We start from the raw sequence: 23,328 nt of genomic DNA on the forward strand, positions 1-23,328 counted from the left end.
TAGGAAGGAGGTAACGGTTTTTTGAAACTTCCCATCTGGGTCACATCAAAAGTCACTAACCTCCCACCTTCAGACACTTGTCTATCTAATCATCCTTAAAAACTATTTTTGTCTTAATTACAATGCTCTCTGTGCCTACTTTATGCAAGACACTTTACCATATACCTTTTCTTTCACTTGCACAAAAATTCTGAAACATAAATATTTAATACCCTTCTTTCATAGATAAGGAAACAGAAGAAAAAGAGATCACTGACTTGTCTGAGATCACACAGCAAGTAGAAGCCAGGGCCAGGAGTCAACCCTTCCCCTCAGCACCCACATTCTTTCTACCACACCAAGCTGACTCCTTGGAAACAGCTATGTTGGCTTAGCTGTTCACGACTCTTCTTGTCCACTCTAAATTTTTATCATCCTCCAACACAAACCTCCCCACCCACTGAGGTCAAACTCCTTAGACTCTCCACACATGCCCCCACACCAACCTCAGCTAGAAAAATGGGATAAATCACCCCTCTACCAAGAAGCGACATGACATAGGGGGAGAAGGCAAGGGTCTTGGAGTCAGGAAAATTGATGTCAAATCCAGGTGGGCAAGTTATCTGGGTAATTCCTACTTGGCAGGATGCTGGGTAGACATGAGATCTTCAGCCTCTATCACCTTTTATTGGTGGTGGTGTCATTGTAGTTGCTATTCCTGACTTTCTGGCACCACCAACCAGACAACTTTCCTTCTAAATAAAGGTGATAGATGATGTGGTGGAAAACACTTTGAAGAGTCCATAGCTCTATAAAACACCAGACATCTATTCTCCACTAAGATTCTGGTCAATGGTCTCTGTCAAATCCTAGTACTTGTATTTTATCAAATTTTGCATTTCAACCCCCCAAAAGAATCCCTCAGAATTTCCCAGGCTGGGTTTTCTGGATAGGATGATGGGCTAGAGATCACTCACCGATTCCATAGTGAATCTCTCGACGAAAAACTGGAGAGCCTGGAGGCTGAAGATCTCATGTCTCAGCCGTCACATCAGAAAATTACCTGGATGGAGGGCAGGAAAAAAAGGTGACAAGAGTCATCCAGTGGGACTGGGCAGAAGACATTGTCTCAGACCAACATGTGATTTCGTTTGGAGGCTGGAACCCTTGTTGGGAATGTCACTGCACCACAGAGTGGCTGTCCCGGAATATGAAGAAAACCACTATTTCGACTCCCCAGGTTAGGGCTGATTATCTCCGTCATTTTAACTCTGCGCAAGTGCTCAGGAATCCTTACATTCTATTTCTAGCTCTTTTTTGGAGAGCAATTTACAAGTCATTAACTTCTCTAGACCTAGGCTCCCAAACATGAAATTAAAACATGCTGATGGTTGTGACAGACAGACAGACACCTGCAGCTGTGTGCCCATGAGAAAGCAGAGGTGTTCCCCCAGCAAAGGAAACCAGTCCCAGGAAAGAGGTAGATAGATATGAATAAACATAGTTCACGACAGGCCCCTCTGAACCTGGGAGAGGATTTTAATTAATTCATGCATACCAAAAACTTAATTAATTGCTGAGTTCACACAGTACAGGAAGTCTGGGATAAAAGGTGTTACATAAGGCAAAAGCTTCAATATTTGCAGAATGGAAGGAAATAGAGGTGGGGTGTGGAAATAGCATAAGCTAAGGGACCTGCCTGATCCTTCCTGTGACCCCTAGCTCTGAGTGGCATTTCCATCTAGGGCCAGAAACGGAAAGACAAGTGACCTCCCCATCTCCTTCCCTCCCATATATAATCCATCCCTAATTAGTGCCTATCTTTCTTCCTGTCTCTCTCCACCTCCACTGATTAGCCTCGGGCTAAGCCAATACCACTCTTAACTGGGCCACTGAATCTACCTCCTAACTGATCTCCCCTCATCATCATTTTTCCCTCTGAAATCTGGTCTCCCACACTGAAACTAGAATAAATATTTTCCTTTTTTTTTTTTTTTAGGCTTTTTTTAAACAGAATTTCATACAGATACAAATAGAAGGGGGTCATACACCTGTGTACTCATCACTCAAACCAATCACCATCAAACTTGGCCCTGGCCAAAAACTGCAAAAAAATAAAAATAAAAACAAAAAATAAATAGCCAGGCATTGTGGTGGGCGCCTATAGTCCCAGCTACTTGGGAGGCCGAGGCCAGAGAATCACTTAAGCCCAAGAGTTTGAGGTTGCTGTGAGCTGTGATGCCACAGCACTCTACCCAAGTGATACTCTGTTTAAAAAAATATATATATATGTATATATAACTGCAATATGATTATCACACCTAAAAAAGATGGTAATAATTCCTTGATATCATCAAATATCCACACAATGTTCAAATTTCTAATGTTTCACAAATGTCAAAAATGGTATGTTTACCAAGTATTTTAAACAACCCAAATCCAAATAAGACCCACACCTTACAAACTGGTTGATATGTAAGATACATTTTTGAAAACACAAATCTCATCATCTCACTTCTTACGTCTCCACCCCTAGCTTAGCATCCTTCAACAACTTCTTAGCACTTTAGAGTAAAAATCTAAATCACTAAACACGGTCTGATTCTGGCACACATCTCCAACCTTATCCAGCCCACCAGGACTGGGCACACTGCTGCAGCCATAGGACCTTGTCTCAGATCCTGGAACAAACTGTAGTTCTGCCACAGGTCCTTTGCCCATGCTGGTCCCTCTCCCTGGAAAGCTCCCTTTATCACACCCTTTGCCTAGATTAATTCCTGTACTTCCTTAAATGATACATTCTTGGAGAAATTCTTCCTGGACCAGATTACATCATGGGATTTATCTCAGTTTTTAATTATGTATTCATTTATGTGAAAATTGACTAATATCTGTTGATTTGATTCAATTATAAACTGTGAGTACAAAGACGGGCACAACAATTTAATACATATTTGTTGCATAAACAATTGAACCACTTCCTTTAGGCTTAAATACCAATTATGATTGACTAAATCTTCCTGAGTCTTGAATCACACATTTAAATTAGATGGGGAATTGCCACGCTTGGCTCAAAATTCATATGGAAATGCAGGGGACTCAGAATAGCCAAAACGGTCTTAAAAATGAAGAACAATGTTAGAAGACTCACACTTCCCAACTTTTAAACTTACTACAAAGCTACAGTAACCAAAACAGTGTGGTACTGGCATATGCTTTTCCTCAGAATCACAAATCATGATCTTCCTCTAACTTCGACCTCCAGATCCCAACTCTTTACTAAGCACATGTCTACAAAAAATAAGATCCTCTCACTTGCATAAATAGCCAATGCCTCTCTCAGCCCACCCTCAACTTATTATTCCTTTGCCTGGCCCAAGTGTGCCAGGTAAGACAGTGTGGGAGACTGGATTACTCTTCCCAGTTCTTTGCTTTCAATAAGAATGTCATGTGACTTTGGTTTTTTTTGTTTTTTTTTTTTATTGTTGGGGATTCATTGAGGGTACAATAAGCCAGGTTACACTGATTACAATTATTAGGTAAAGTCCCTCTTGCAATCATGTCTTGCCCCCATAAAGTGTGACACACACCAAGGCCCCAGCCACCTCCCTCCTTCCCTCTTTCTGTTTCCCCCCCATAACCATAATTGTCATTAATTGTCCTCATATCAAAATTGAGTACATAGGATTCATGCTTCTCCATTCTTGTGATGCTTTACTAAGAATAATGTCTTCCACGTCCATCCAGGTTAATACGAAGGATGTAAAATCTCCATTTTTTTTAATGGCTGAATAGTATTCCATGGTATACATATACCACAGCTTGCTAATCCATTCCTGGGTTGGTAGGCATTTAGGCTGTTTCCACATTTTCACGATTGTAAATTGAGTTGCAATAAACAGTCTAGTACAAGTATCCTTATGATAAAAGGATTTCTTTCCTTCTGGGTAGATGCCCAGTAATGGGATTGCAGGATCAAATGGGAGGTCTAGCTTGAGTGCTTTGAGGTTTCTCCATATTTCCTTCCAGAAAGGTTGTACTAGTTTGCAGTCCCAAAAGCAGTGTAAAAGTGTTCCCTTCTCTCCACATCCACGCCAGCATCTGCAGTTTTGAGATTTTGTGATGTGGGCCATTCTCACTGGGGTTGGATGATATCTCAGGGTTGTTTTGATTTGCATTTCTCTAATATATAGAGATGATGAACATTTTTTCATGTGTTTGTTAGCCATTCGTCTGTCGTCTTTAGAGAAAGTTCTATTCATGTCTCTTGCCCATTGATATATGGGATTGCTGGCTTTTTTCATGTGGATTAATTTGAGTTCTCTATAGATCCTAGTTATCAAGCTTTTGTCTGATTGAAAATATGCAAATATCCTTTCCCATTGTGTAGGTTGTCTCTTTGCTTTGGTTATTGTCTCCTTAGCTGTACAGAAGCTTTTCAGCTTAATGAAGTCCCATTTGTTTATTTTTGTTGTTGTTGCAATTGCCATGGCAGTCTTCTTCATGAAGTCTTTCCGCAGGCCAATATATTCCAGTGTTTTTCCTATGCTTTCTTGGAGGATTTTTATTGTTTCATGCCTTAAGTTTAAGTCCTTTATCCATCTTGAATCAATTTTTGTGAGTGGGGAAAGGTGTGGGTCCAGTTTCAGTCTTTTACATGTAGACATCCAGTTCTCCCAACACCATTTATTGAATAGGGAGTCTTTCCTCCAAGGTATGTTCTTGTTTAGTTTATCAAAGATTAGGTGGCTGTAAAATGTTAGTTTCATTTCTTGGTTTTCAATTCGATTCCAAGTGTCTATGTCTCTTGTTTTTGTGCCAGTACCATGCTGTCTTGAGCACTATGGCTTTGTAGTACAGACTAAAATCTGGTATGCTGATGCCCCCAGCTTTATTTTTGTTACAGAGAACTGCCTTAGCTATACGGGGTTTTTTCCGGTTCCATACAAAATGCAGAATCATTTTTTCCAAATCTTGAAAGTACGATGTTGGTATTTTGATAGGAATGGCATTGAATAGGTAGATTGCTTTGGGAAGTATAGACATTTTAACAATGTTGATTCTTCCCATCCATGAGCATGGTATGTTCTTCCATTTGTTAATATCCTCTGCTATTTCCTTTCTGAGGAGTTCATAGTTTTCTTTATAGAGGTCCTTCACCTCCTTCGTTAGGTATACTCCTAGGTATTTCATTTTCTTTGAGACTATGGTGAAGGGAGTTGTGTCCTTAATTAGCTTCTCATCTTGACTGTTATTGGTGTACACAAAGGCTACTGACTTGTGGACATTGATTTTATATCCTGAAACATTACTGTATTTTTTGATGACTTCTAGGAGTCTTGTGGTTGAGTCTTTGGGGTTCTCTAAGTATAAGATCATGTCGTCAGCAAAGAGGGAGAGTTTGACCTCCTCTGCTCCCATTTGGATTCCCTTTATTTCCTTGTCTTGCCTAATTGTATTGGCTAGAACTTCCAGCACTACGTTGAATAGTAAAGGTGACAGAGGACAACCTTGTCTGGTTCCAGTTCTAAGAGGAAAAGCTTTCAGTTTTACTCCATTCAGTAAAATATTCGCTGTGGGTTTGTCATAGATAGCTTCAATCAGTTTTAGAAACGTGCCACCTATGCCTATACTCTTCAGTGTTCTAATTAGAAAAGGATGCTGGATTTTATCAAATGCTTTTTCTGCGTCTATTGAGAGGATCATGTGATTTTTATTTTTGCCTCTGTTAATATGGTGGATAACGTTTATAGAATTGCGTATGTTAAACCAGCCTTGCATCCCTGGGATGAAGCCTACTTGATCATGATGAATGACTTTTTTGATGATAAGCTGTAATCTATTGGCTAGGATTTTGTTGAGAATTTTTGCGTCTATGTTCATGAGTGAGACTGGTCTGAAATTCTCCTTTTTGTTTGGGTCTTTTCCTGGTTTTGGTATCAGGGTGATGTTTGCTTCATAGAATGTGTTGGGGAAGATTCCTTCTTCCTCAATTTTTTGGAATAATTTCTGCAGTACAGGAATAAGCTCTTCCTTGAAGGTTTGATAGAATTCTGGAGTGAAGCTATCTGGACCAGGGCATTTTTTGGTTGGAAGATTTTTTATTGTTTCTTTGATCTCAGTGCTTGAAATTGGTCTGTTCAGGAGCTCTATTTATTCCTGGCTGAGTCTAGGGAGAGGGTGTGATTCCAAATATTGATCTATTTCTTTCACATTGTCCAATTTCTGGGCACAGAGTTTCTGGTAGTATTCAGAGATGATCTCTTGTATCTCTGTGGGATCAGTTGTTATTTCCCCTTTATCATTTCTGATTGAGGTTACTAGAGATTTTACTTTTCTATTCCTCGTTAGTCTGGCCAATGGTTTATCTATTTTATTTATTTTTTCAAAAAACCAACTCCTTGTTTCATTAATTTTCTGAATGACTCTTTTGTTTTCAATTTCATTGATCTCTGATTTGATTTTGGATATTTCTTTTCTTCTACTGAGTTTGGGCTTAGATTGTTCTTCTTTTTCCAATTCCATAAGATCTCTTGTGAGATTATTGATGTGCTCTCTTTGTGTTTTTCAAATGTAGGCATCTAAAGCGATGAATTTTCCTCTCAAAACGGCTTTTGCAGTATCCCACAGGTTTTGGTAGCTTGTGTCTTCATTGTTGTTATGCTTAAGGAAGTTAATGATTTCCTGTTTTATTTCTTCCTTCACCCATCTGTTATTCAACAGAAGATTGTTTAATTTCCATGCCTTTGGGTGGGGTTGAGCATTTTTGTTAGAGTTGAGTTCCACCTTTAGTGCCTTATAGTCTGAGAAGATACAAGGTAAAATTTCAATTCTTTTGATTCTGTTGATATTTGTTTTATGTCCCAGGATATGATCAATTTTGGACAATGTTCCATGGGGTGATGAGAAGAATGTATATTCTTTACCTTTGGGATGGAGTGTTCTATATGCGTGTATCAAGCACAGTTGTTCTAGGGTCTCATTTAAATCTCTTATATCCTTGTTTAATTTCTGTTTAGAGGATCTGTTCCAGCTCTGTAAGAGGGGTGTTAAGGTCCCCTGTTATGATGGTATTATCAGATATCATATTGCTCAGACTGAGTAAGGTCTGTTTCAAGCATCTGGGAGCATTTAAACTAGGTGCATAGATATTTAGAATTGAAATGTCTTCTTGTTGTATTTTTCCCTTGACCAATATAAAGTGACCATCTTTGTCTTTTTTGACTTTAGTTGCTTTAAATCCACATGAATCTGAAAATAAGATTGCAACTCCTCTTTTCTTCTGAATTCCATTTGCCTGAAACATTGTCTTCCAAACCTTGACTTGGAGCTTTAATTTGTCTTTTGAAGCCAGGTGTGTTTCTTTCACACAGCAAATGGATGGCTTGTGTTTTTTAATCCAGTCAACCAATCTATGTCTCTTCAGTGGGGAATTCAAGCCATTAAGATTTATTGAGATAATTGATAAGTGTGCTAGTATTCTATTCGTCTTATTTCGTGGGAGTCCATTGCTTCGTTTTATCTTTTGCATCAGTGTGGAGGTTAGGTTATGTCCTTTAATTTCTGAGTTCTTACTTTGCTGCTGATCCATTGTGGTGGTCAGTGTGCAGAACAGGTTGAAGTATTTCCTGTAGAGCTGGTCTTGTTGTGGCGAATTTCCTCAATGTTTGTATATCCGTAAATGATTTGATTTCTCCATCAATTTTGAAGCTTAGCTTAGCAGGGTACAGAATTCTGGGCTGGAAATTGTTCTGTTTAAGTAGATTAAAGGTAGATGACCATTGTCTTCTTGCTTGGAAAGTTTCATTAGAGAAGTCTGTGGTCACTCTGATGGATTTGCCCCTATAGGTCAACTGGCGCTTACTCCTGGCAGCTTGCAGAATCTTTTCTTTGGTCTTGACTTTGGACAGGTTCATCACAATGTGTCTTGGAGAAGCTCGATTAGAGTTGAGGCGACCTGGGGTCCGATAGCCCTCTGAAAGCAGTGTGTCAGAATCTTTGGTGATATTTGGGAAATTTTCTTTTATAATATTCTCTAGTATGGCTTCCATTCCTCTGGGGCATTCTTCTTCCCCTTCTGGAATTCCTATAACTCGTATGTTGGAACGCTTCATAAAGTCCCATAATTCTGACAGTGAACGTTCTGCTTTCTCTGTCTTCTGCCTCTTTTACTATCTGAGTTATCTCAAAAACTTTGTCTTCTACCTCTGAAATTCTTTCTTCTGCATGGTCTAACCTGTTGCTGATACTTTCCATTGCATCTTTAAGTCCCCTGATTGACTGTTTCATTTCCTTTAGCTCTGCTATATCCTTTTTATATTCTTCATATCGTTCCTCTCTTATTTGATTCTGTTTTTGAATTTCCTTTTGGTTATTTTCTACTTTATTAGCAGTTTCCTTCATTGTTTCCATCATTTCTTTCATTGTTTTCAACATGTGTATTCTAAATTCCCTTTCTATCATTCCTAACATTTCTGTATAGGTGGAATCCTCTGCAGTAGCTACCTCATGGTCCCTTGGCGGGGTTGTTCTGGACTGGTTCTTCATGTTGCCTGGAGTTTTCTGCTGATTCTTCCTCATGGGTGATTTCTTTTATCTGTTTCCTTGCCCTAATTTTCCTTTCACTTCCTCTTGCTCTTTAAGTTCTCGTGCCTGTGGATGAGCAGAAGCTTTCTCAGGGAAGTGCTTGTCGCTGGAATCACTGCTGAAGTGGCTATCCACTTACCCTCTGCCCCCAGGGTTAGGACTGCAAGGCGGCTCAGACCCCGCCCTTAGGCTACTTGGTCGCTGGGTTACCAGCTCCCACCCAATTCCAGCTCTGCGACCCTGAGGGCGGAGCTTGCCAGGGCAGATCGCTCACAATGTCTGCCTGTGACCCAGAGCCAAACACTATTAGCTCCGTCTGGCTCAACGGCTCAGACTGGGGCCCTAGACAAAGGCCAAAGTTCTCCGCACTCCCGCTCAGGCTCTCCCCAAGGCAGTTCAACTGAGTGCCAAGTCCAAAGACACCGAAACAGTTCACAGGTAAGGCCTTTCTGGTTTGCAGTCTTGCTGCTACTGAACTTACAGTTGTGGGCGGGTTTAGACGGATTGAACACACGCGACCACTTGCCAGTTTTCCACTGTTTTAGTCCTCCTCTTGAGGTCCAGAAGTCTCTCGCTGACTCCCTGTATCCTCTCAGGGGTGATGATAGGCAGATCCCACCAGCCAGAGATGCCTGGAGTCCTATCTCCCCAGACTCACGGTGCCCAGATGCAAGGAAGCTGTTACTCGGCTGCCATCTTGCTCCACCTCTCCATTCCTAACATTTCTGTATAGGTGGAATCCTCTGCAGTAGGTACCTCATGGTCCCTTGGCGGGGTTGTTCTGGACTGGTTCTTCATGTTGCCTGGAGTTTTCTGCTGATTCTTCCTCATGAGTGATTTCTTTTATCTGTTTCCTTGCCCTAATTTTCCTTTCACTTCCTCTTGCTCTTTAAGTTCTCGTGCCTGTGGAAGTTGCGGGCGGGTTTAGACGGATTGAACACATGCGACCACTTGCCGGTTTTCCACTGTTTTAGTCCTCCTCTTGGGGTCCAGAAGTCTCTCGCTGACTCCCTGTATCCTCTCAGGAGTGATGATAGGCAGATCCCACCAGCCAGAGATGCCTGGAGTCCTATATCCCCAGACTCACGGTGCCCAGATGCAAGGAAGCTGTTACTCGGCTGCCATCTTGCTCCCCCTCCAGGCGAATGTCATGTGACTTTGTAGTTCTTTCCACTGTAGTATGTGGAGATGAATTTCCTTGCCTCAATGGATTCTAGGCTGGACCACTGACTTGCTTCAGCCAATGGAATGTGGCTGAAGTGACAGTGCATTGCTCCCAAGCCCATCCCTCTTACACTCCTATAATGTGCCATGAGAGAAGCACATCTCCCTAGTCTGTCACTTGTTGCCCTTTAGTTTGGACTCCAGACTGAAGATCTATGGAACAGATTTGAACCAACCTTAACACCCGCATGAGCCAGCTGGGCCCAGACTAGATCAGCCAAACTACAACTGACACACAGATCTAGGAGCATGAAAATAAATACGTGTAGTCAAGTAAGCCATGGCAATTCTGAGGTTTTTATTATTCAGCAAAATTGACTGATATATATGGGAATAATAGTTTACAAATACCAGTGAGTAGGAACAGAGGTTAGAAAAAAATAAACATCATGTACACACAGACAGCACAAGTATGACAACCATCAATAGCGCTACTTTTGGAGAATACCCAATTTGGGGCCAATCTGATCCTCACAACAATCCTGCACAGAAGACACTAGGCCAGCTCTACAGATGAGAAAACCAAGGCTTATAAGATATGAAATAATGTCTCTAAGACAGTGTGTGGCAAGTGTGTGATCCCCACCCACGCTGACTCAAAAACTCCAAGCCAGATTTCCTCTGCATAAAAGGTTCTTGCAGATTCTGTCGCATGAGTCCATGGTCCACCAACCCACTCCCTCCTCTGCCCATTCCTGTAGTGGGGCTCATGAGAGTGGAAAAGGTCACTGGGCCTAAAGTTAAAAGAACCGAGTTTCAATCCCAGCTCTGCCCCTAAGCAGAGCCTCACTCAGCTCTTAGGTCCCTTGCTTGTGAAATGGGGCTACTAATCCTAGCCTAGCCTACGTCACTAGACCATCACGAACCTCCAAAGACGTGGAGTGTGAAAGAGCTGTGTGAGATGTGACACCAAAGCCAATTCACATCCTGCAGTCTCGACTCGGAACCCACTTGAATTAGGTTAGTATCTGTGTTGACATCATTATCTAACCAGCGGTACTTGGAGACCCACTTATGCTTGAGATTTTTTTTCAGAGATTATTTCTTTGCAGTTATGAAAGTAATGCAGGCCCAACAGAAAAAAAAATATTGAGGTATAAAAATAAAATCATTTATTAACCCAACCCAACACCTGAACATAAATACTGTTCCTATCCTGAGGCCATTTCCTTTCTGTGACTCATTTTTTTGAGAGTATTAACAAATATACATTTCAATTAATATGATTTTCTTAGAACCAGATCTACCATATGCTAGGGATTGTTCTTGCCACCTAAAGACAGAGTGAAGAACAAAACAAAGTTCATGATCTCAAGGAACTAACATTCATTCATTAATCATTTTTCTGATGTAATAAATATGTGCCACTCACTATATCCTAGGCACTGGTTGGTGATGATACTGATCACAGGAATGATGATAATGACAGCCTCCTTGCTAGATCCTGAATTCTAACAGGATGACTTCTTATAAGTTGGTCCCTACAACGAATTCGTTTGGGTTAGAACCTAAATTATGACTCTTTGGTGAGTGGTTCATCCTTTCATATTTCAGTTCTCCCACCTTTAAAATGGGGATAAAGTACTTTCATACCTTCGCTGGGATAAAGTACCTGCTTCTTATCTAATTCTTACTTCATATCTATTCTCTCCATGAGAATATAAGAATCTGGTTAAAGCACTAAGCAAAAAAAAAAAAAAAAAGAAAAGAAAGAAAAGCTTGACTCCCAGTAATTGATGAACGCATTGGATACACGGTGGTAGTGATATTACTGCCTCATGTAAGCCCCACACGCATCCTACAAGAAGCTGAAACTCAGAGGTTAAGAAACTTGCCCATGGTTATGCAGGTTACTGCTTGGCCACCAGCAACTTTGTCGGATATTGTGAAGGACACACCTTGGAACTGTCCCACCAAGGGGAAAGGAAGCCAGAGCATTTGTCTGCTAACTTCTATGCCTCACCAGCCAAGCACAGCCAGGGGATGGTCGCGGAGAGGCAGGAAGCCCTTTCTGTGAACAGGCACTGTCAGCAGTACCTTCCAGGGAGTGCACAGGGAAGCGGCAGTGTCTGTAAATGGGTGCTCAATAAATATCTGTCCAAGGAGAGAACAACATATATCAAGCCCCATGGTCTTCTCCACAACCTTTCATTTCCCGCTGCCACCAGTAACAGATAATTTAAAGCAACCACCTGCGAAAGTGAACTAGAATTCATTACTAGCAAGCATCACATTGTTACCACCCACATTTCTGCTTTTCCACTGAAATTCTATTCTGTGACTTACAGTATGTCAGTCAGGACAGCAATTCCTGATGCGATGCAGGAATAAGGGGCATAAATCATTTGGTACATAAACCCATCTTTACTGCCAATCCTGAAATAGGTGTTTTTTTATGCAACAGAAGTGACTTCATGGATGTTGGATTTGTATCCTTTTACAGAGGATGTTATAAACTCTTGAGTCATCTGCAGCTGGCTACAGCTTGGACAATTTTTTCCCCATAACATCACGCCAACACTTTTCCTATTTACCAATGTGATTCTTTCCCGTTCTGTGGTAGCTGTTCTTAGAAAATCAAGGACCTAAAGAAAATAGGCCAAACTTATTTTTAATGCTACTATTCCTCTTAATCTATCAGAAGCCCAACTTGTCTAGTCCCAATTGAAATCCCACCTTTACTGGGAAGCTTTCTCCAACTTTCCCGGCCCAACAACCTTTCCATTTCTGAACACTGAGAGCACTGATAATATCAATAACACCCCTTACTGAGCCCTGTGATGGTTAATTGTATGGGTCAGCTTGACTGGGCTAAGGGGTGCCCAGATAGTTGGTAAAACATTATTTCTGAGTGTATCTATAAGGGTCCTTCCAGAAGAAACTAACATCTGAATCAGTAGAATGAGCAAAGATGATTACCCTCTCCAGTGTGGGTGGGTACCACCCAATCCCCTTGAGGGTCTCCATAATCTCCATAAACAATTAAACTTATTATAGCTGGGAGCCAATTCCTATAATAAATCTTCCTTTATACATATTATACATATTCTTTTGGTTCTATTTCTCTGGAGAACATATCTCTATACCAGATCTAATCCTATAGACATTCACCATCTCATTTAATCCTATAAGGAATCTTGTAAGAAAATGTGATCGTCTGAGGCTTGCAGAAGTAATGAAACATCTCCCAAGTTATATAGCTTCTGTTGGCAGATTCGAGACTCCACCTTGCAGAGGCTTGATTTCAAAGCTCAGGCCTTTACCTGCTATGCTAAGCAGGCAGTATGCATCTGATTGACTACATTCCATTCAGTTATTATTTCCTGATTGTTTCAGATAAGTAAGTCAAACATCTCCTCCTGCAGTGATTCTTGAATGGTACATGCTGAGGCCTTCTGAGCTGGTCATAGGAATTTTGTACTAAGTACTAGTTCTTCTCTCAGTTTTCATAGCCACCAGCAAGCAACAAATCTTGCCTCCCCACTGGCCCCAAGCAGCCCTTAGTTAGGCATCTGTGACCTCTGGCCAGGTATCTTTGGACTCCTGAGATTTCTCCTAATCCCTCTTCTCTGGCCACCATGCATGTACTTAGGATGGGCCCCTACTGCTGACTCTATCTTCCTGGGATTACCCAATATACTATGATAGAGAGAGGGGTAGATTAAACACATAAGAAACCACCCCAGCAAAAAAGACTAGAGAAGGGTTGGGGTGTTCTCACTAACAGTGCTAGAGCTGCAAGACTATAGCCGAGGCCCTGGTCCTTGCTTCTATCACTGGTTAAAATGGTAACAATCAACAATACTTTGGATCTCTCCTCTCCAGAGAAGAAGTCATTGCAAAGGACCCATCATTCAGAAGACCCGAACCACTGTCTCGTTGGACTATAAATCATAACAACTGTGAATCCACATCTTAAAACATTCTTCTCCTGCGTGTACAAGTGGGGTAGCGACAGGTATAGAAACACAGACAGGATGTATTGCTGTGAGTGATATAATCTGGGTGTGAACACAGTCATAGGATCTACCTCACAAACATCTAATAAGCACCTCTGGCATGCTATTTTCTACTAGTTAGACCTTCCCATAATGAGAACCATCTGCTGGGGAAGTGCATCCTTTCACCCCTTTAATTTACAGAGAAAAATTAGTAAGCTAGAGGTCAAGGATACATACAGTAGTTAGTAAAATAGACATGGTCTCTGCTTAAGGAATCAGACATTACTCAAATAACCAGATAGGCAATGAAAAAAGGTAAAGTATGGTACCATAGGAACCTCTATACTACATGTGGTGAGTAAGTCATCAATGTAGTTTAAAGTTACATCCGGAGATTCTGTCAATCTTAAAGTAAGTGCTTGCCAGAGAAACAGCCTCAGAAACTCAAGAAGAGAACCACCAGGTAACCTTGAGGCCTATACCTCAGGAGGCAGGCCAGGCTCACTTGCTAGCCACATGACCTGCTCTTCACAGGAGCAAGCTGAACTCTGTTTGTGCTATCATAAAATTACACATTTTCCTTCAGGGTCCCCTGGGAAGAGCTGCAAGTGTGGGATGTAAAATCCGAGGGCTCCTGGGGTTTGTTGTGCTATGCACTGTTTAATAATTCAAACAATCGTATGTTTACCCTGCCATCTGTGAGGCTGCTCTCCTGTGCGCACTGTGTAGGAGAGGGAGCAGCAGGCAGCCCCGAGCTCGGGAAATTTCCCAAGCAGTGCAAAGCAGAGAGCCTTTGAGGCAGAAAAACTCACATTCTACCACTGGCTCTCTCACCTCACTGCTGGGTGATCTTGAGCAATGAAAGTTCACTTCTATGAGCCTCTGTCTTCTTCTGGTAAACAGGGACATTGGCAGATGATGAGAGTACCCACCATATTGCCTTGAATCTCACAGGTCATTAAAGGCCACATCCATCCTGCAAGCAATGCCTGCCACCCTGCCCAAGAGCTTGGTCTCAGCCACAAAGGGGCAGGCTAGGAGTGCCAGGAAACTAATGCTCCCAGGGGCAGCCCTCAGATAAGGGTGGGTGGAAATCACAGCAATACCCCAGCTCCCTACCCCTGGGGAGTCATGACACTGGCAGGTCCCCAGAGGAACGAAGCGCCAGTTGCTTGCCTGAGAACATGCCTTTTACTAGCTGCCTTCTCTTCTGTATTACTTCCTCACCCCTCCACCTGTGTTTCCTTGGATCATCTCCCAAATAAATTACTCATGCTCAAGTACTTTTGCAGGGTTGGCTTCTAGGAACCCACTTCAAGACAAGGATGTGATACCTTTTTTTTTTGAGGCAGAATCTCACTCTGTCATCCTGGGTAGAGTGCCATGGCATCATAGCTCACAGCAGCCTCAAACTCCTGGACTCAAGCAATCCTCCTGCCTCAGCCTCCCGAGTAACTGGGACTACAGGTACCTGCCATAAGGCCTGGCTAGTGTTTTCTTCTATTTTTAGTACAGACAGGGTCTTGCTCTTGCTCAGGCTGGTCTTGAGCTCCTGAGCTCAGGCAATCCACCCACCTTAACCTCCCAGAGTGCTAAGATTACAGGCATGAGCCACTTCCCCTGAGCAACAATGTGATACTTTTTTTTTTGAGACAGAGTCTCACTATGCTACTCTTCCTAGAGTGCGTAGAGTGCATGGCATCACAGCTCACAGCAACTTCAAACTTTTGGGCTTAAGTGATTCTCTTGCCTCAGCCTCCCACGTGGCTGGGACTACAGACACCCGCCACAAAGCCCAGCTATTTTTCTTTCTTTTATTTTTTTTGTATGTCAGGCATTTTATTTATTTATTTATTTAATTAATTAAATCATAGCTGTGTACATTAATGCAATCGTGGGGTACCGGCTATTTTTCTGTTGCAGCTGTCATTATTGTTTAGCAGGCCCGGCCCCAGTTCGAACCTGCCACCTTGGTGTATGTGGCCAGCACCATAACTGCTGTGCTACAGGCGCCAAGCCATGATGTGATACTTTTAATGTAGTACTTCTGGGAGGAAAATAGGAGGTTGTACAAGTGTGACAAGTGCCAGCATGAAGCAAGTATATGATGAACAACAGCCACTATCGTGACATCTGTAGCCCAGGGGCCTGACTCGGCAGCTTCTCAGCAAGGCCTGCACCATGGACATGTTTCATGTGACTGGTCATCCTGTTGGTGTTCAATGACCATTGACCCCATGACAGTCAAGAGATGCAACCAAGGCCAGGAAAGTCACCTTCCAAGAGCAGCCTTCACTGGTCCAGGAAAAAGGACCCGGAATGGAAAGAAGTATGCTTGGGAAGGGGTTTACTCCCCAGCAGGAGGTCCTCAGGGCTGAGTACTCACTAGGAACCAGGCAGGTCCTTTGAATTGTGCTGCACCTTCGCCCAGCCCAGAGGAGCAGCTGTTACTGTCCCCTCTGCATTTTACAGGAGACAATAGCTCTACCACATTAGATATCAATTTTTAAAAAATAATAAAGCAGGCAATGCCTGTGGCTCAGTGAGTAGGGCGCCAGCCTCATATACCGAGGGTGGTGGGTTCAAACCCAGCCCCAGCCAAACTGCAACCAAAAAATAGCCAGGCGTTATGGTGGGCGCCTATAGTTCCAGCTACTCAGGAGGCTGAGGCAAGAGAATCGCCTAAGCCCAAGAGCTGGAGGTTGCTGGGAGTTGTGAGGCCATGGCACTCTACCGAGGGCGACAAAGTGAGATTCTGTCTCTTAAAAAAATAAATTAATTATAATAATAATAATGAAGCTACCGTATATCACATGGTTACTATGTGCACCAGACACTACACAAGTGATAACTTCTGTAACCCTCATAACAACCCTAGGAGACAGGTATTATTGTTTCCTTTTACAAGGAAGGAAACTGATGCTAATATAGGATACATATTTTGCCAGAGTTTTTAGAGGTAATAAGTAGAACCTAGATTTGTTTGATGACACAGACTCTTCTTTCCTTTAAATCCCACCATCCTTTCAGAGAAGAAGGGAAACCTCAGGAGACCTCCGGGCAGTCTCAGGAGAGAGGTCTCTGCTGTATGTATTTCCCCTCCAGTGTCAGAACTAAAAAAAAGATTTTTAACTAGCTAACCAGACCAGCTTTGCCCAAGCCAATTCCTAGCTCTCAGGAGTGGGTCCAATCAGCATCAAAACACGTTGACAACACTCTTTGTAATCACCTTATTTTCTTCACTCTAAGACGGCCATAATTTTACACTGTAGCATTTCTGAGCCAGAATGTGTCTTCCTATCAATGAAATTTAATGTGGCAGAGCTTCTATTTTCTCTCCCAACACTGTTATAATCATATCAATAATGTATCTTATAATCAAAGGCAACTCGGAATCAAAGGAAATAAAATATATCTAAGAAACGTTCAAATCTCATCAAGTTAAAGCCCAGATCGGTCCATTGAAGACTGTAAAATTGAGAAAGGAGGAGCCTCAATCATCTCTTTCCTTCCTCCCAAAGAATCCATCAAAGCACATCGGCACCTACATGAGGTTTCACCCCACACAAGCCCCCATCTACCTGTGGCTCAGAAATCCCAGGCTTGGAATCCCTGCATATCTGCATTTCCAGTAAGAAAAGGAAGTAACTCCTCACTTGTCAGTCCACAGGTAACACCACCTAACAAGTACCACTTATGTTCCAAAAATATGAAATGTATATTTGACCATGTCTTCTGTTTTGCCAGACTTAGTCATTCACTCACTTCTATAACATTTCAACAGATGCCTCCTGGGTGCCAATCCAAGTTGAGTAACTTCCTCGAGCGCAAGACAGACAGGTGAATCAATAATGTGCGTACCTGCAAAATCAGAAGCAGCCCCAAAATAGAGAAAATGATACAGAGGATAGGATAAAGTGTGGCTTTCTGAAGGAGGTGGTATCAGCACTGGTTTTGAGGATGAATGAGGAGATACCAGGCACAAAAGGCAGGAAGAAGGATTTCTGAGTGGACAGAATAGTGAGCTCAAAGCCAAAGTCTAAGAAAGACCTTTTATTGGACAAATTTTACTGCCTCGTCTGCCACATCCAAGGCACAGCAATGACACCTCCAGAACTGTAAGATAATCAATGTGTGTTGTTTTAAGTCACTAACTTTGTGCTTCCATCTAAAATCCCATTAGCACCCATGCAGATTGCAACTTTGCATTTAGAAGGTTTCAGACCTGAAAGGTACAGTGAAGCAAAAGGAAAAATCCAGGGCTTTGCAATCAGGGGACTAGGGTTTGAGTGCTGGCTCTTCCATGTACCTGCCCCGAGCAAGCCACCTCACCTCTCTGAACCTCAGTTTTCCCATCTGTAAAACTGGCATAATAATACTAATCATGGGGTCCTGCTGTGAGTTAGGCTGCATGATTTCTATTTAGAAATATGCAGAGAACTGATGCTTCTTTTTCCATTTTTTGGCCATCAAGCCTCAGAATTTTGCAAACATGGCTTCTCTAGAATAAGCCAAAGTATATGATCTATTTAACAATGACACTTTTTGCTTTCTTGATAATACATCAGAATTTATATTTATGAGGGTGGAAATATTTTTTGTTCACTTCTTTGGCTGTTGGAATGCCTGGTGCATAGTAGGTGCTCATTAAATACCTGTTGACAGAATACATTATCAGAGTTAGATAAAGAACAAGGAAAGCCTCAGGAAGTCTTCTATATGAGTTGTCAAAAGGGGAAGCTGGGCATGCCTTTGAAACTAGAAGGAAATATATTCATGTGACTAAAACCAGCCCTTCCACTCCATCTCCTCCAGTGGGACTAGAAGCCCTACAACAAATTACCTTGCAGCCCTACCCTGATGAAGTCCTTTATGCAGCAACACCAGTGTTCCAATCCTCAAACTTCTTTCTAGAAAGCCATCTCTGTTTCTTAGAAATTTTACTCCCTGTAAACCTGGAAGGATCGGCCAATTTCTACAAGATTTCTTTTCAAAATGACGTTTCCCTGGAGTCTAGACTCTTTCCTTTTAATGATGTTTTAAATATTTTCTATTTCAACAGCTGTTTGTCTCCAAGCTGCAGCTGGCAACACCTTGGCAGGATGCTGAGCCTGAACTCAGCTGACTCACCGTAGGCTTCGTGTCCCACCCTGCACCACTCGTGTCACCTCCACCGGAGGACAAGCCACTGATTTCAGGGTGCCCAACAGGACAAAAGGCCTTTGAAAAATCCCCCAGGCAGGCACAATAGAATTATAAGCAGAGCAACCCCACACTCCATTCCTTCTTTTTCTCTGGAGAAGACTTCAGGAAAACAAGACCCTGCAGCTAGCACAGTGGCTGGCCCTGTAAATGTCTGTTGCACAAATTAATGAACATCTAAGCAAACACCCTCACACCAAGACTTTCATTTCCTTTCAGAGTCTGGCTCCCAGTCTCTGACTAGCTGACACCATCTCATCCATGACATGGATTCCCTGCAAGCTTCTTGGCTTTACCTCCAGCTTGGACTGCGCTGACCTTTATCTTCTGGAGCCTGCAAGGCTTAACACCTCCCCCTGACAGACAAAGAATTACAAGGAACTAGTTTCAGGTGGGATGTATTAGTGTCCCAAAGGGGCAAAAGATTTGGCCTCGGCTGCCATCTAATGGAAAATCCACTGGCTCCTTAAAGCCTCAGATGCCGTAATAATAAAATGAGAATCATATGCCCACATCCCGCAACCAGTGGAGAGTTCCTGGGGCCAGGGAGACAAGGCAGAAAGAGCATCAGAGACTTCCCCTCACAGCATCATGATGGCATGATGGGCTTCCTCCCCCTTCAATTACAGAGATACAAAATCTTTAATGACTGTGACCCAAATGGGTGAATACATAGCCAAAATGGAAGGCCACAGTTCCCAATACATACATCCCTGTATAGCTGCGCGCGCGCACACACACACACACACACACAGAAGTCCAATAGGTGTTCAGCAGTAGCTGGACTGTTCCCTGTGGGCCCAGGGAGAGGATGCTGGGCGGTTCCCAGATGCCCTTCCAGGGGCTCTTACAAAGGACTTCATGTACCAGGTTGGGACATTCCATCATCAGCCTGTTTCCTCTATGGGAGCAGTTTTCTTGGCTCGTTCTGACACAAGTGATGCAGGCGGAAAGAGCAGCCCCCTCTCACAGTCTGGAGACTATTGTGAAAAGGGGTCAGCTGGGGTGGTGCCTGTGGCTCAAAGAAGTAGGGAGCCGGCCCCATATGCCGGAGGTGGCGGGTTCAAACCCAGCCCCAGCCAGAAACTGCAAAAAAAAAAAAAGAAAGAAAAAAGAAGAAAAGGGGTCAGCTAGATGGTACATGCCTGGAGGGACCTAGTTTGCAGAAGCCACACCTAAACTTATTTCATGAGGCAGAAAACCCAACAAGTACCGGCCTGGCTTAAGAAAAAGAGGAGAAAGTGGGAAATGTATGGCTGGAAAATTGGCATGTCAAGGAAAGATGAAGCTTCAGGCATGGCTAGACTCAGGGGCTCAGAGGATGTGGTCAGGGCGGGGTGATTCTGCATCTGTTGGCTCTGCATTCCTGGAGGGGGGCAGCTGTGTTTTCAGGTGAGCTTTGCTGCCTTCAGGCTTATATCCAGACACCGCTCAGCGATCCCTGCAGAAGGAAAGCGTCTCTTTGCTAGGAGTCCTAATCAAAGTCTCAGCATTGACTCTGACCCCTGTGCATTACCCTTGAACCAATCTCCATGGCTGGAGGCTGGGATACTTATGGAGTGTCTGGGTACTGTTCATGGTGCCCAGATGGCTACAGGGGTGGGTCAGCTCCAACAGAGCAAGATGAGGGAATTCACTCAAACTAGGGAAGAAAGGAAAGAAAAGAGAAATGGTATAAACTACGGATAATTTTTATTAGGGAATAAACTAGCAACTGACATCTACTTTAAATAAAACAAAGAGAACAGAAGTGATTGAGTCTTTATAAGTCTTTTTCTTTTCTGTAACAGCTTTACCAAGATACAATTCATGTACCATACAATCCTTCTGTTTACAGTACACAATTCACTGGTTTGCAGTATAATTCACGGAGTTGTTCAAACATCACCGCCATCAATGTTAGGACATTTTCACCACCCCAAAATGAAACCCCATGCCCATTACGAGTCACTCTCCATTCTATCAGCTACCCACCCCTAGAAGAAGAACAGTATAACTTTCTGTCTCTAGAGATTTACCCAGTCCAGACATTTCATGTATATGGAATCATACAATAGGTGCATTGGGTTTTGTGTTTATTTTTTTCATGGTTTTCTTTTGTGGCAAAATTTACAAAAAGATCCCCTTTTTTCCCCCTACATTGCTGGTTGAGCTTCTGTGGCTTTGAGGGAGTCAAGTTTACTCCCCGGACTCATTACTATGGAACAGGCTTCAGTTCTTCCCTTCAGCAACTTGGGAACAGGCAGGAAGGACAGAGGCTGGGAGAGCCCCCCTCTAAAAGAGCCTGAGAAGGCAGCAGAGGCTAGAGATGGCACACTGCTCGTGAGGCCCCAAGCCAAACATGGGACACTGGGCCTCTCAGCCAGGCACAGCACTTCCTGGAGGCCCAGGTCCTACACGTGTTGTCTGGCCCTAGATGGTGTAGGATGGAGCAGAAAAAACCTGGGCTTTAGTCAAACAGATGGACCAAGGAATCCCCATGGACGTGGTTTTTCGGGTTTTCTGCCCAGCAAACCTCCTCATTCCTGATTTCATTTGGAATCCCCTCCTGCTCCCATGAAGCACATGTTCCTGCTATCCCCAGGAGTGGGGGCCTGACTGGCTCAAAGCCATCCCAGGCACCTGTCTGTAATTAGTTTAGAAGAGGCACATGACCTAATTTGGGTCAATGAGACATGGGGCTGGAGGTTTCTGGGAAAGCTCTTTCTGGGTTATACAGAAGTTTTTGAAATGATGTTTTCTCTCTTCTTCTGGCTGTTATAATAAAGATGGGAAGCTAAAAATGGCTGCAGCTGGTCTCACCAACAGTCTCGGAGAAAAGCCAATACCGGAAGGACAGACCTAAACGACTTAGGAGAATGAAGCCAGCTCCCACTGTGCCAGTCCCACTTCCCAGACTTCCATCCCACTCCACGCCCCGAACTAACCTCAGGAACTAATCCGAGGACTCCCTCCCCTTCTGGCTGTAGCCAAGGTGGGTGCCCAATGTGGAGACCTGAAATGCACACCTCAGCTCCAGGGAGGGGCCCTTTGCACATGCTTCCAATGACCATTCCCTCCCTGCCCCTTAAGACTAGATACACGCAGGAGCCCCAGGACCACTGCTGTACAATCCTAAACTCCTGGTTTAGTCAATCCTCTGTGGCTCAGATGGAGTTTCCCTACACCAGCCCACACCTTCTTAAAGATTCCTTTATGTGGCCAATAAGCACAAGGGGAGATGCTTAAAGGCATTAGTCATTAGATGAAAATTGAAACCACATCCATTAGATCAGTCATAATTTAAAAAAACAACCCCACCATAAAATCAAATCTTAGCAAGGGTATAGAGAAACTGGAACCCTTATACATTGTTGGTGGGCATATGAAATGGTTTGGTTGCTTTGGAGAAATTTGGCAGTTCCTCAAAAAGTTAAATATAGGGTTACCAGATGACCCCGCAATTCCACTCCTAGGTATATACCCCAAAGAACTGAAAATATGTATTCAAATAATACTTGACAACCCAAACGTCCATCAACTGAAGAATGGATAAGCAGAGTGTGATATATCCATACAACGGGTAAACACCAAAACACTGTGCTAAACATTATGCTTAAGGGACAGCCAGACACAAAATCATATATATAGTAGGTTCCATTTCCAGAACATCCAGAACAGGTAACTCCATAGAGACAGAAAGCAGACTAGTGGTTGCCAGGGGCTGGGATAGGGGAGCGACATGCAGTGGGTACGGGGGTGACGGGGTGATGAAAACATCTTGGAACTAACCAAAGGTGATGTTAAACAACACTGTCAATATACTGGATGTCACTGAATTGTTATGTTTTAAAATGGTTAATGGTAAATTTTATGTCAATCTTACTCAATTTTTTTTTTTTTAAAGACAGAGCCTCAAGCTGTTGCCCTGGGTAGAATGCCCTGGCATCACAGCTCACAACAACCTCCAACCCTCCAACTCCTGGGCTCAAGCAATTTTCTTGCCTCAGCTTCCTGGGACTACAGATGCCCACCTTTGTAGTCCCAGGAAGGCCCACAATGCCTGGCCTTTTTGTGGTTGTAGTTGTCATTGTTTGGCAGGCCCCGCCTGGATTCGAACCTGTCAGGTCTGGTGTATGTGGCTGGCGCCTTAGCCGCTTGAGCTACAATTTTTAAAAATCTTGTAAGGAATTCTCCTCGAATTATCCTACTTAAAGGGTGCCCTGTGTTTCCTGCTGCAACGATAACTGACACCCATACCGGACCTGTGCACCTGCAGGTATGTGAGTCAACACACTTCCCCATTGTTTCCCTGAAAGCTTTTCTTGTTCTTTGCAACTGGAAACTTCCTAATTGACATACCCACTGAACCACTTCCCAGCTGGGTGGCCTCAGGCAAGTATCCAAGCTTCTCTGA

The 23,328-nt window shown here is 43.1% G+C and overlaps 1 protein-coding gene across 1 annotated transcript in view; it reads right to left on the reverse strand.

Moving 5' to 3' along the window:
• ASAP1 (ArfGAP with SH3 domain, ankyrin repeat and PH domain 1) overlaps positions 1 to 23,328 on the reverse strand; it is a 356,486-nt gene that overhangs the window by 307,704 nt on the left and 25,454 nt on the right. Inside the window, exon 2 of the mRNA XM_053558755.1 lies at positions 957 to 1,042. Within this exon, the coding sequence (XP_053414730.1) occupies positions 957 to 1,015 (59 nt within the window). The 5' untranslated portion in view covers positions 1,016 to 1,042. The remainder of the gene's footprint in view (positions 1 to 956; positions 1,043 to 23,328) is intronic.

Source organism: Nycticebus coucang, chromosome 13 (assembly GCF_027406575.1).
Source record: "Nycticebus coucang isolate mNycCou1 chromosome 13, mNycCou1.pri, whole genome shotgun sequence".
NCBI lineage: Eukaryota > Metazoa > Chordata > Mammalia > Primates > Lorisidae > Nycticebus > Nycticebus coucang.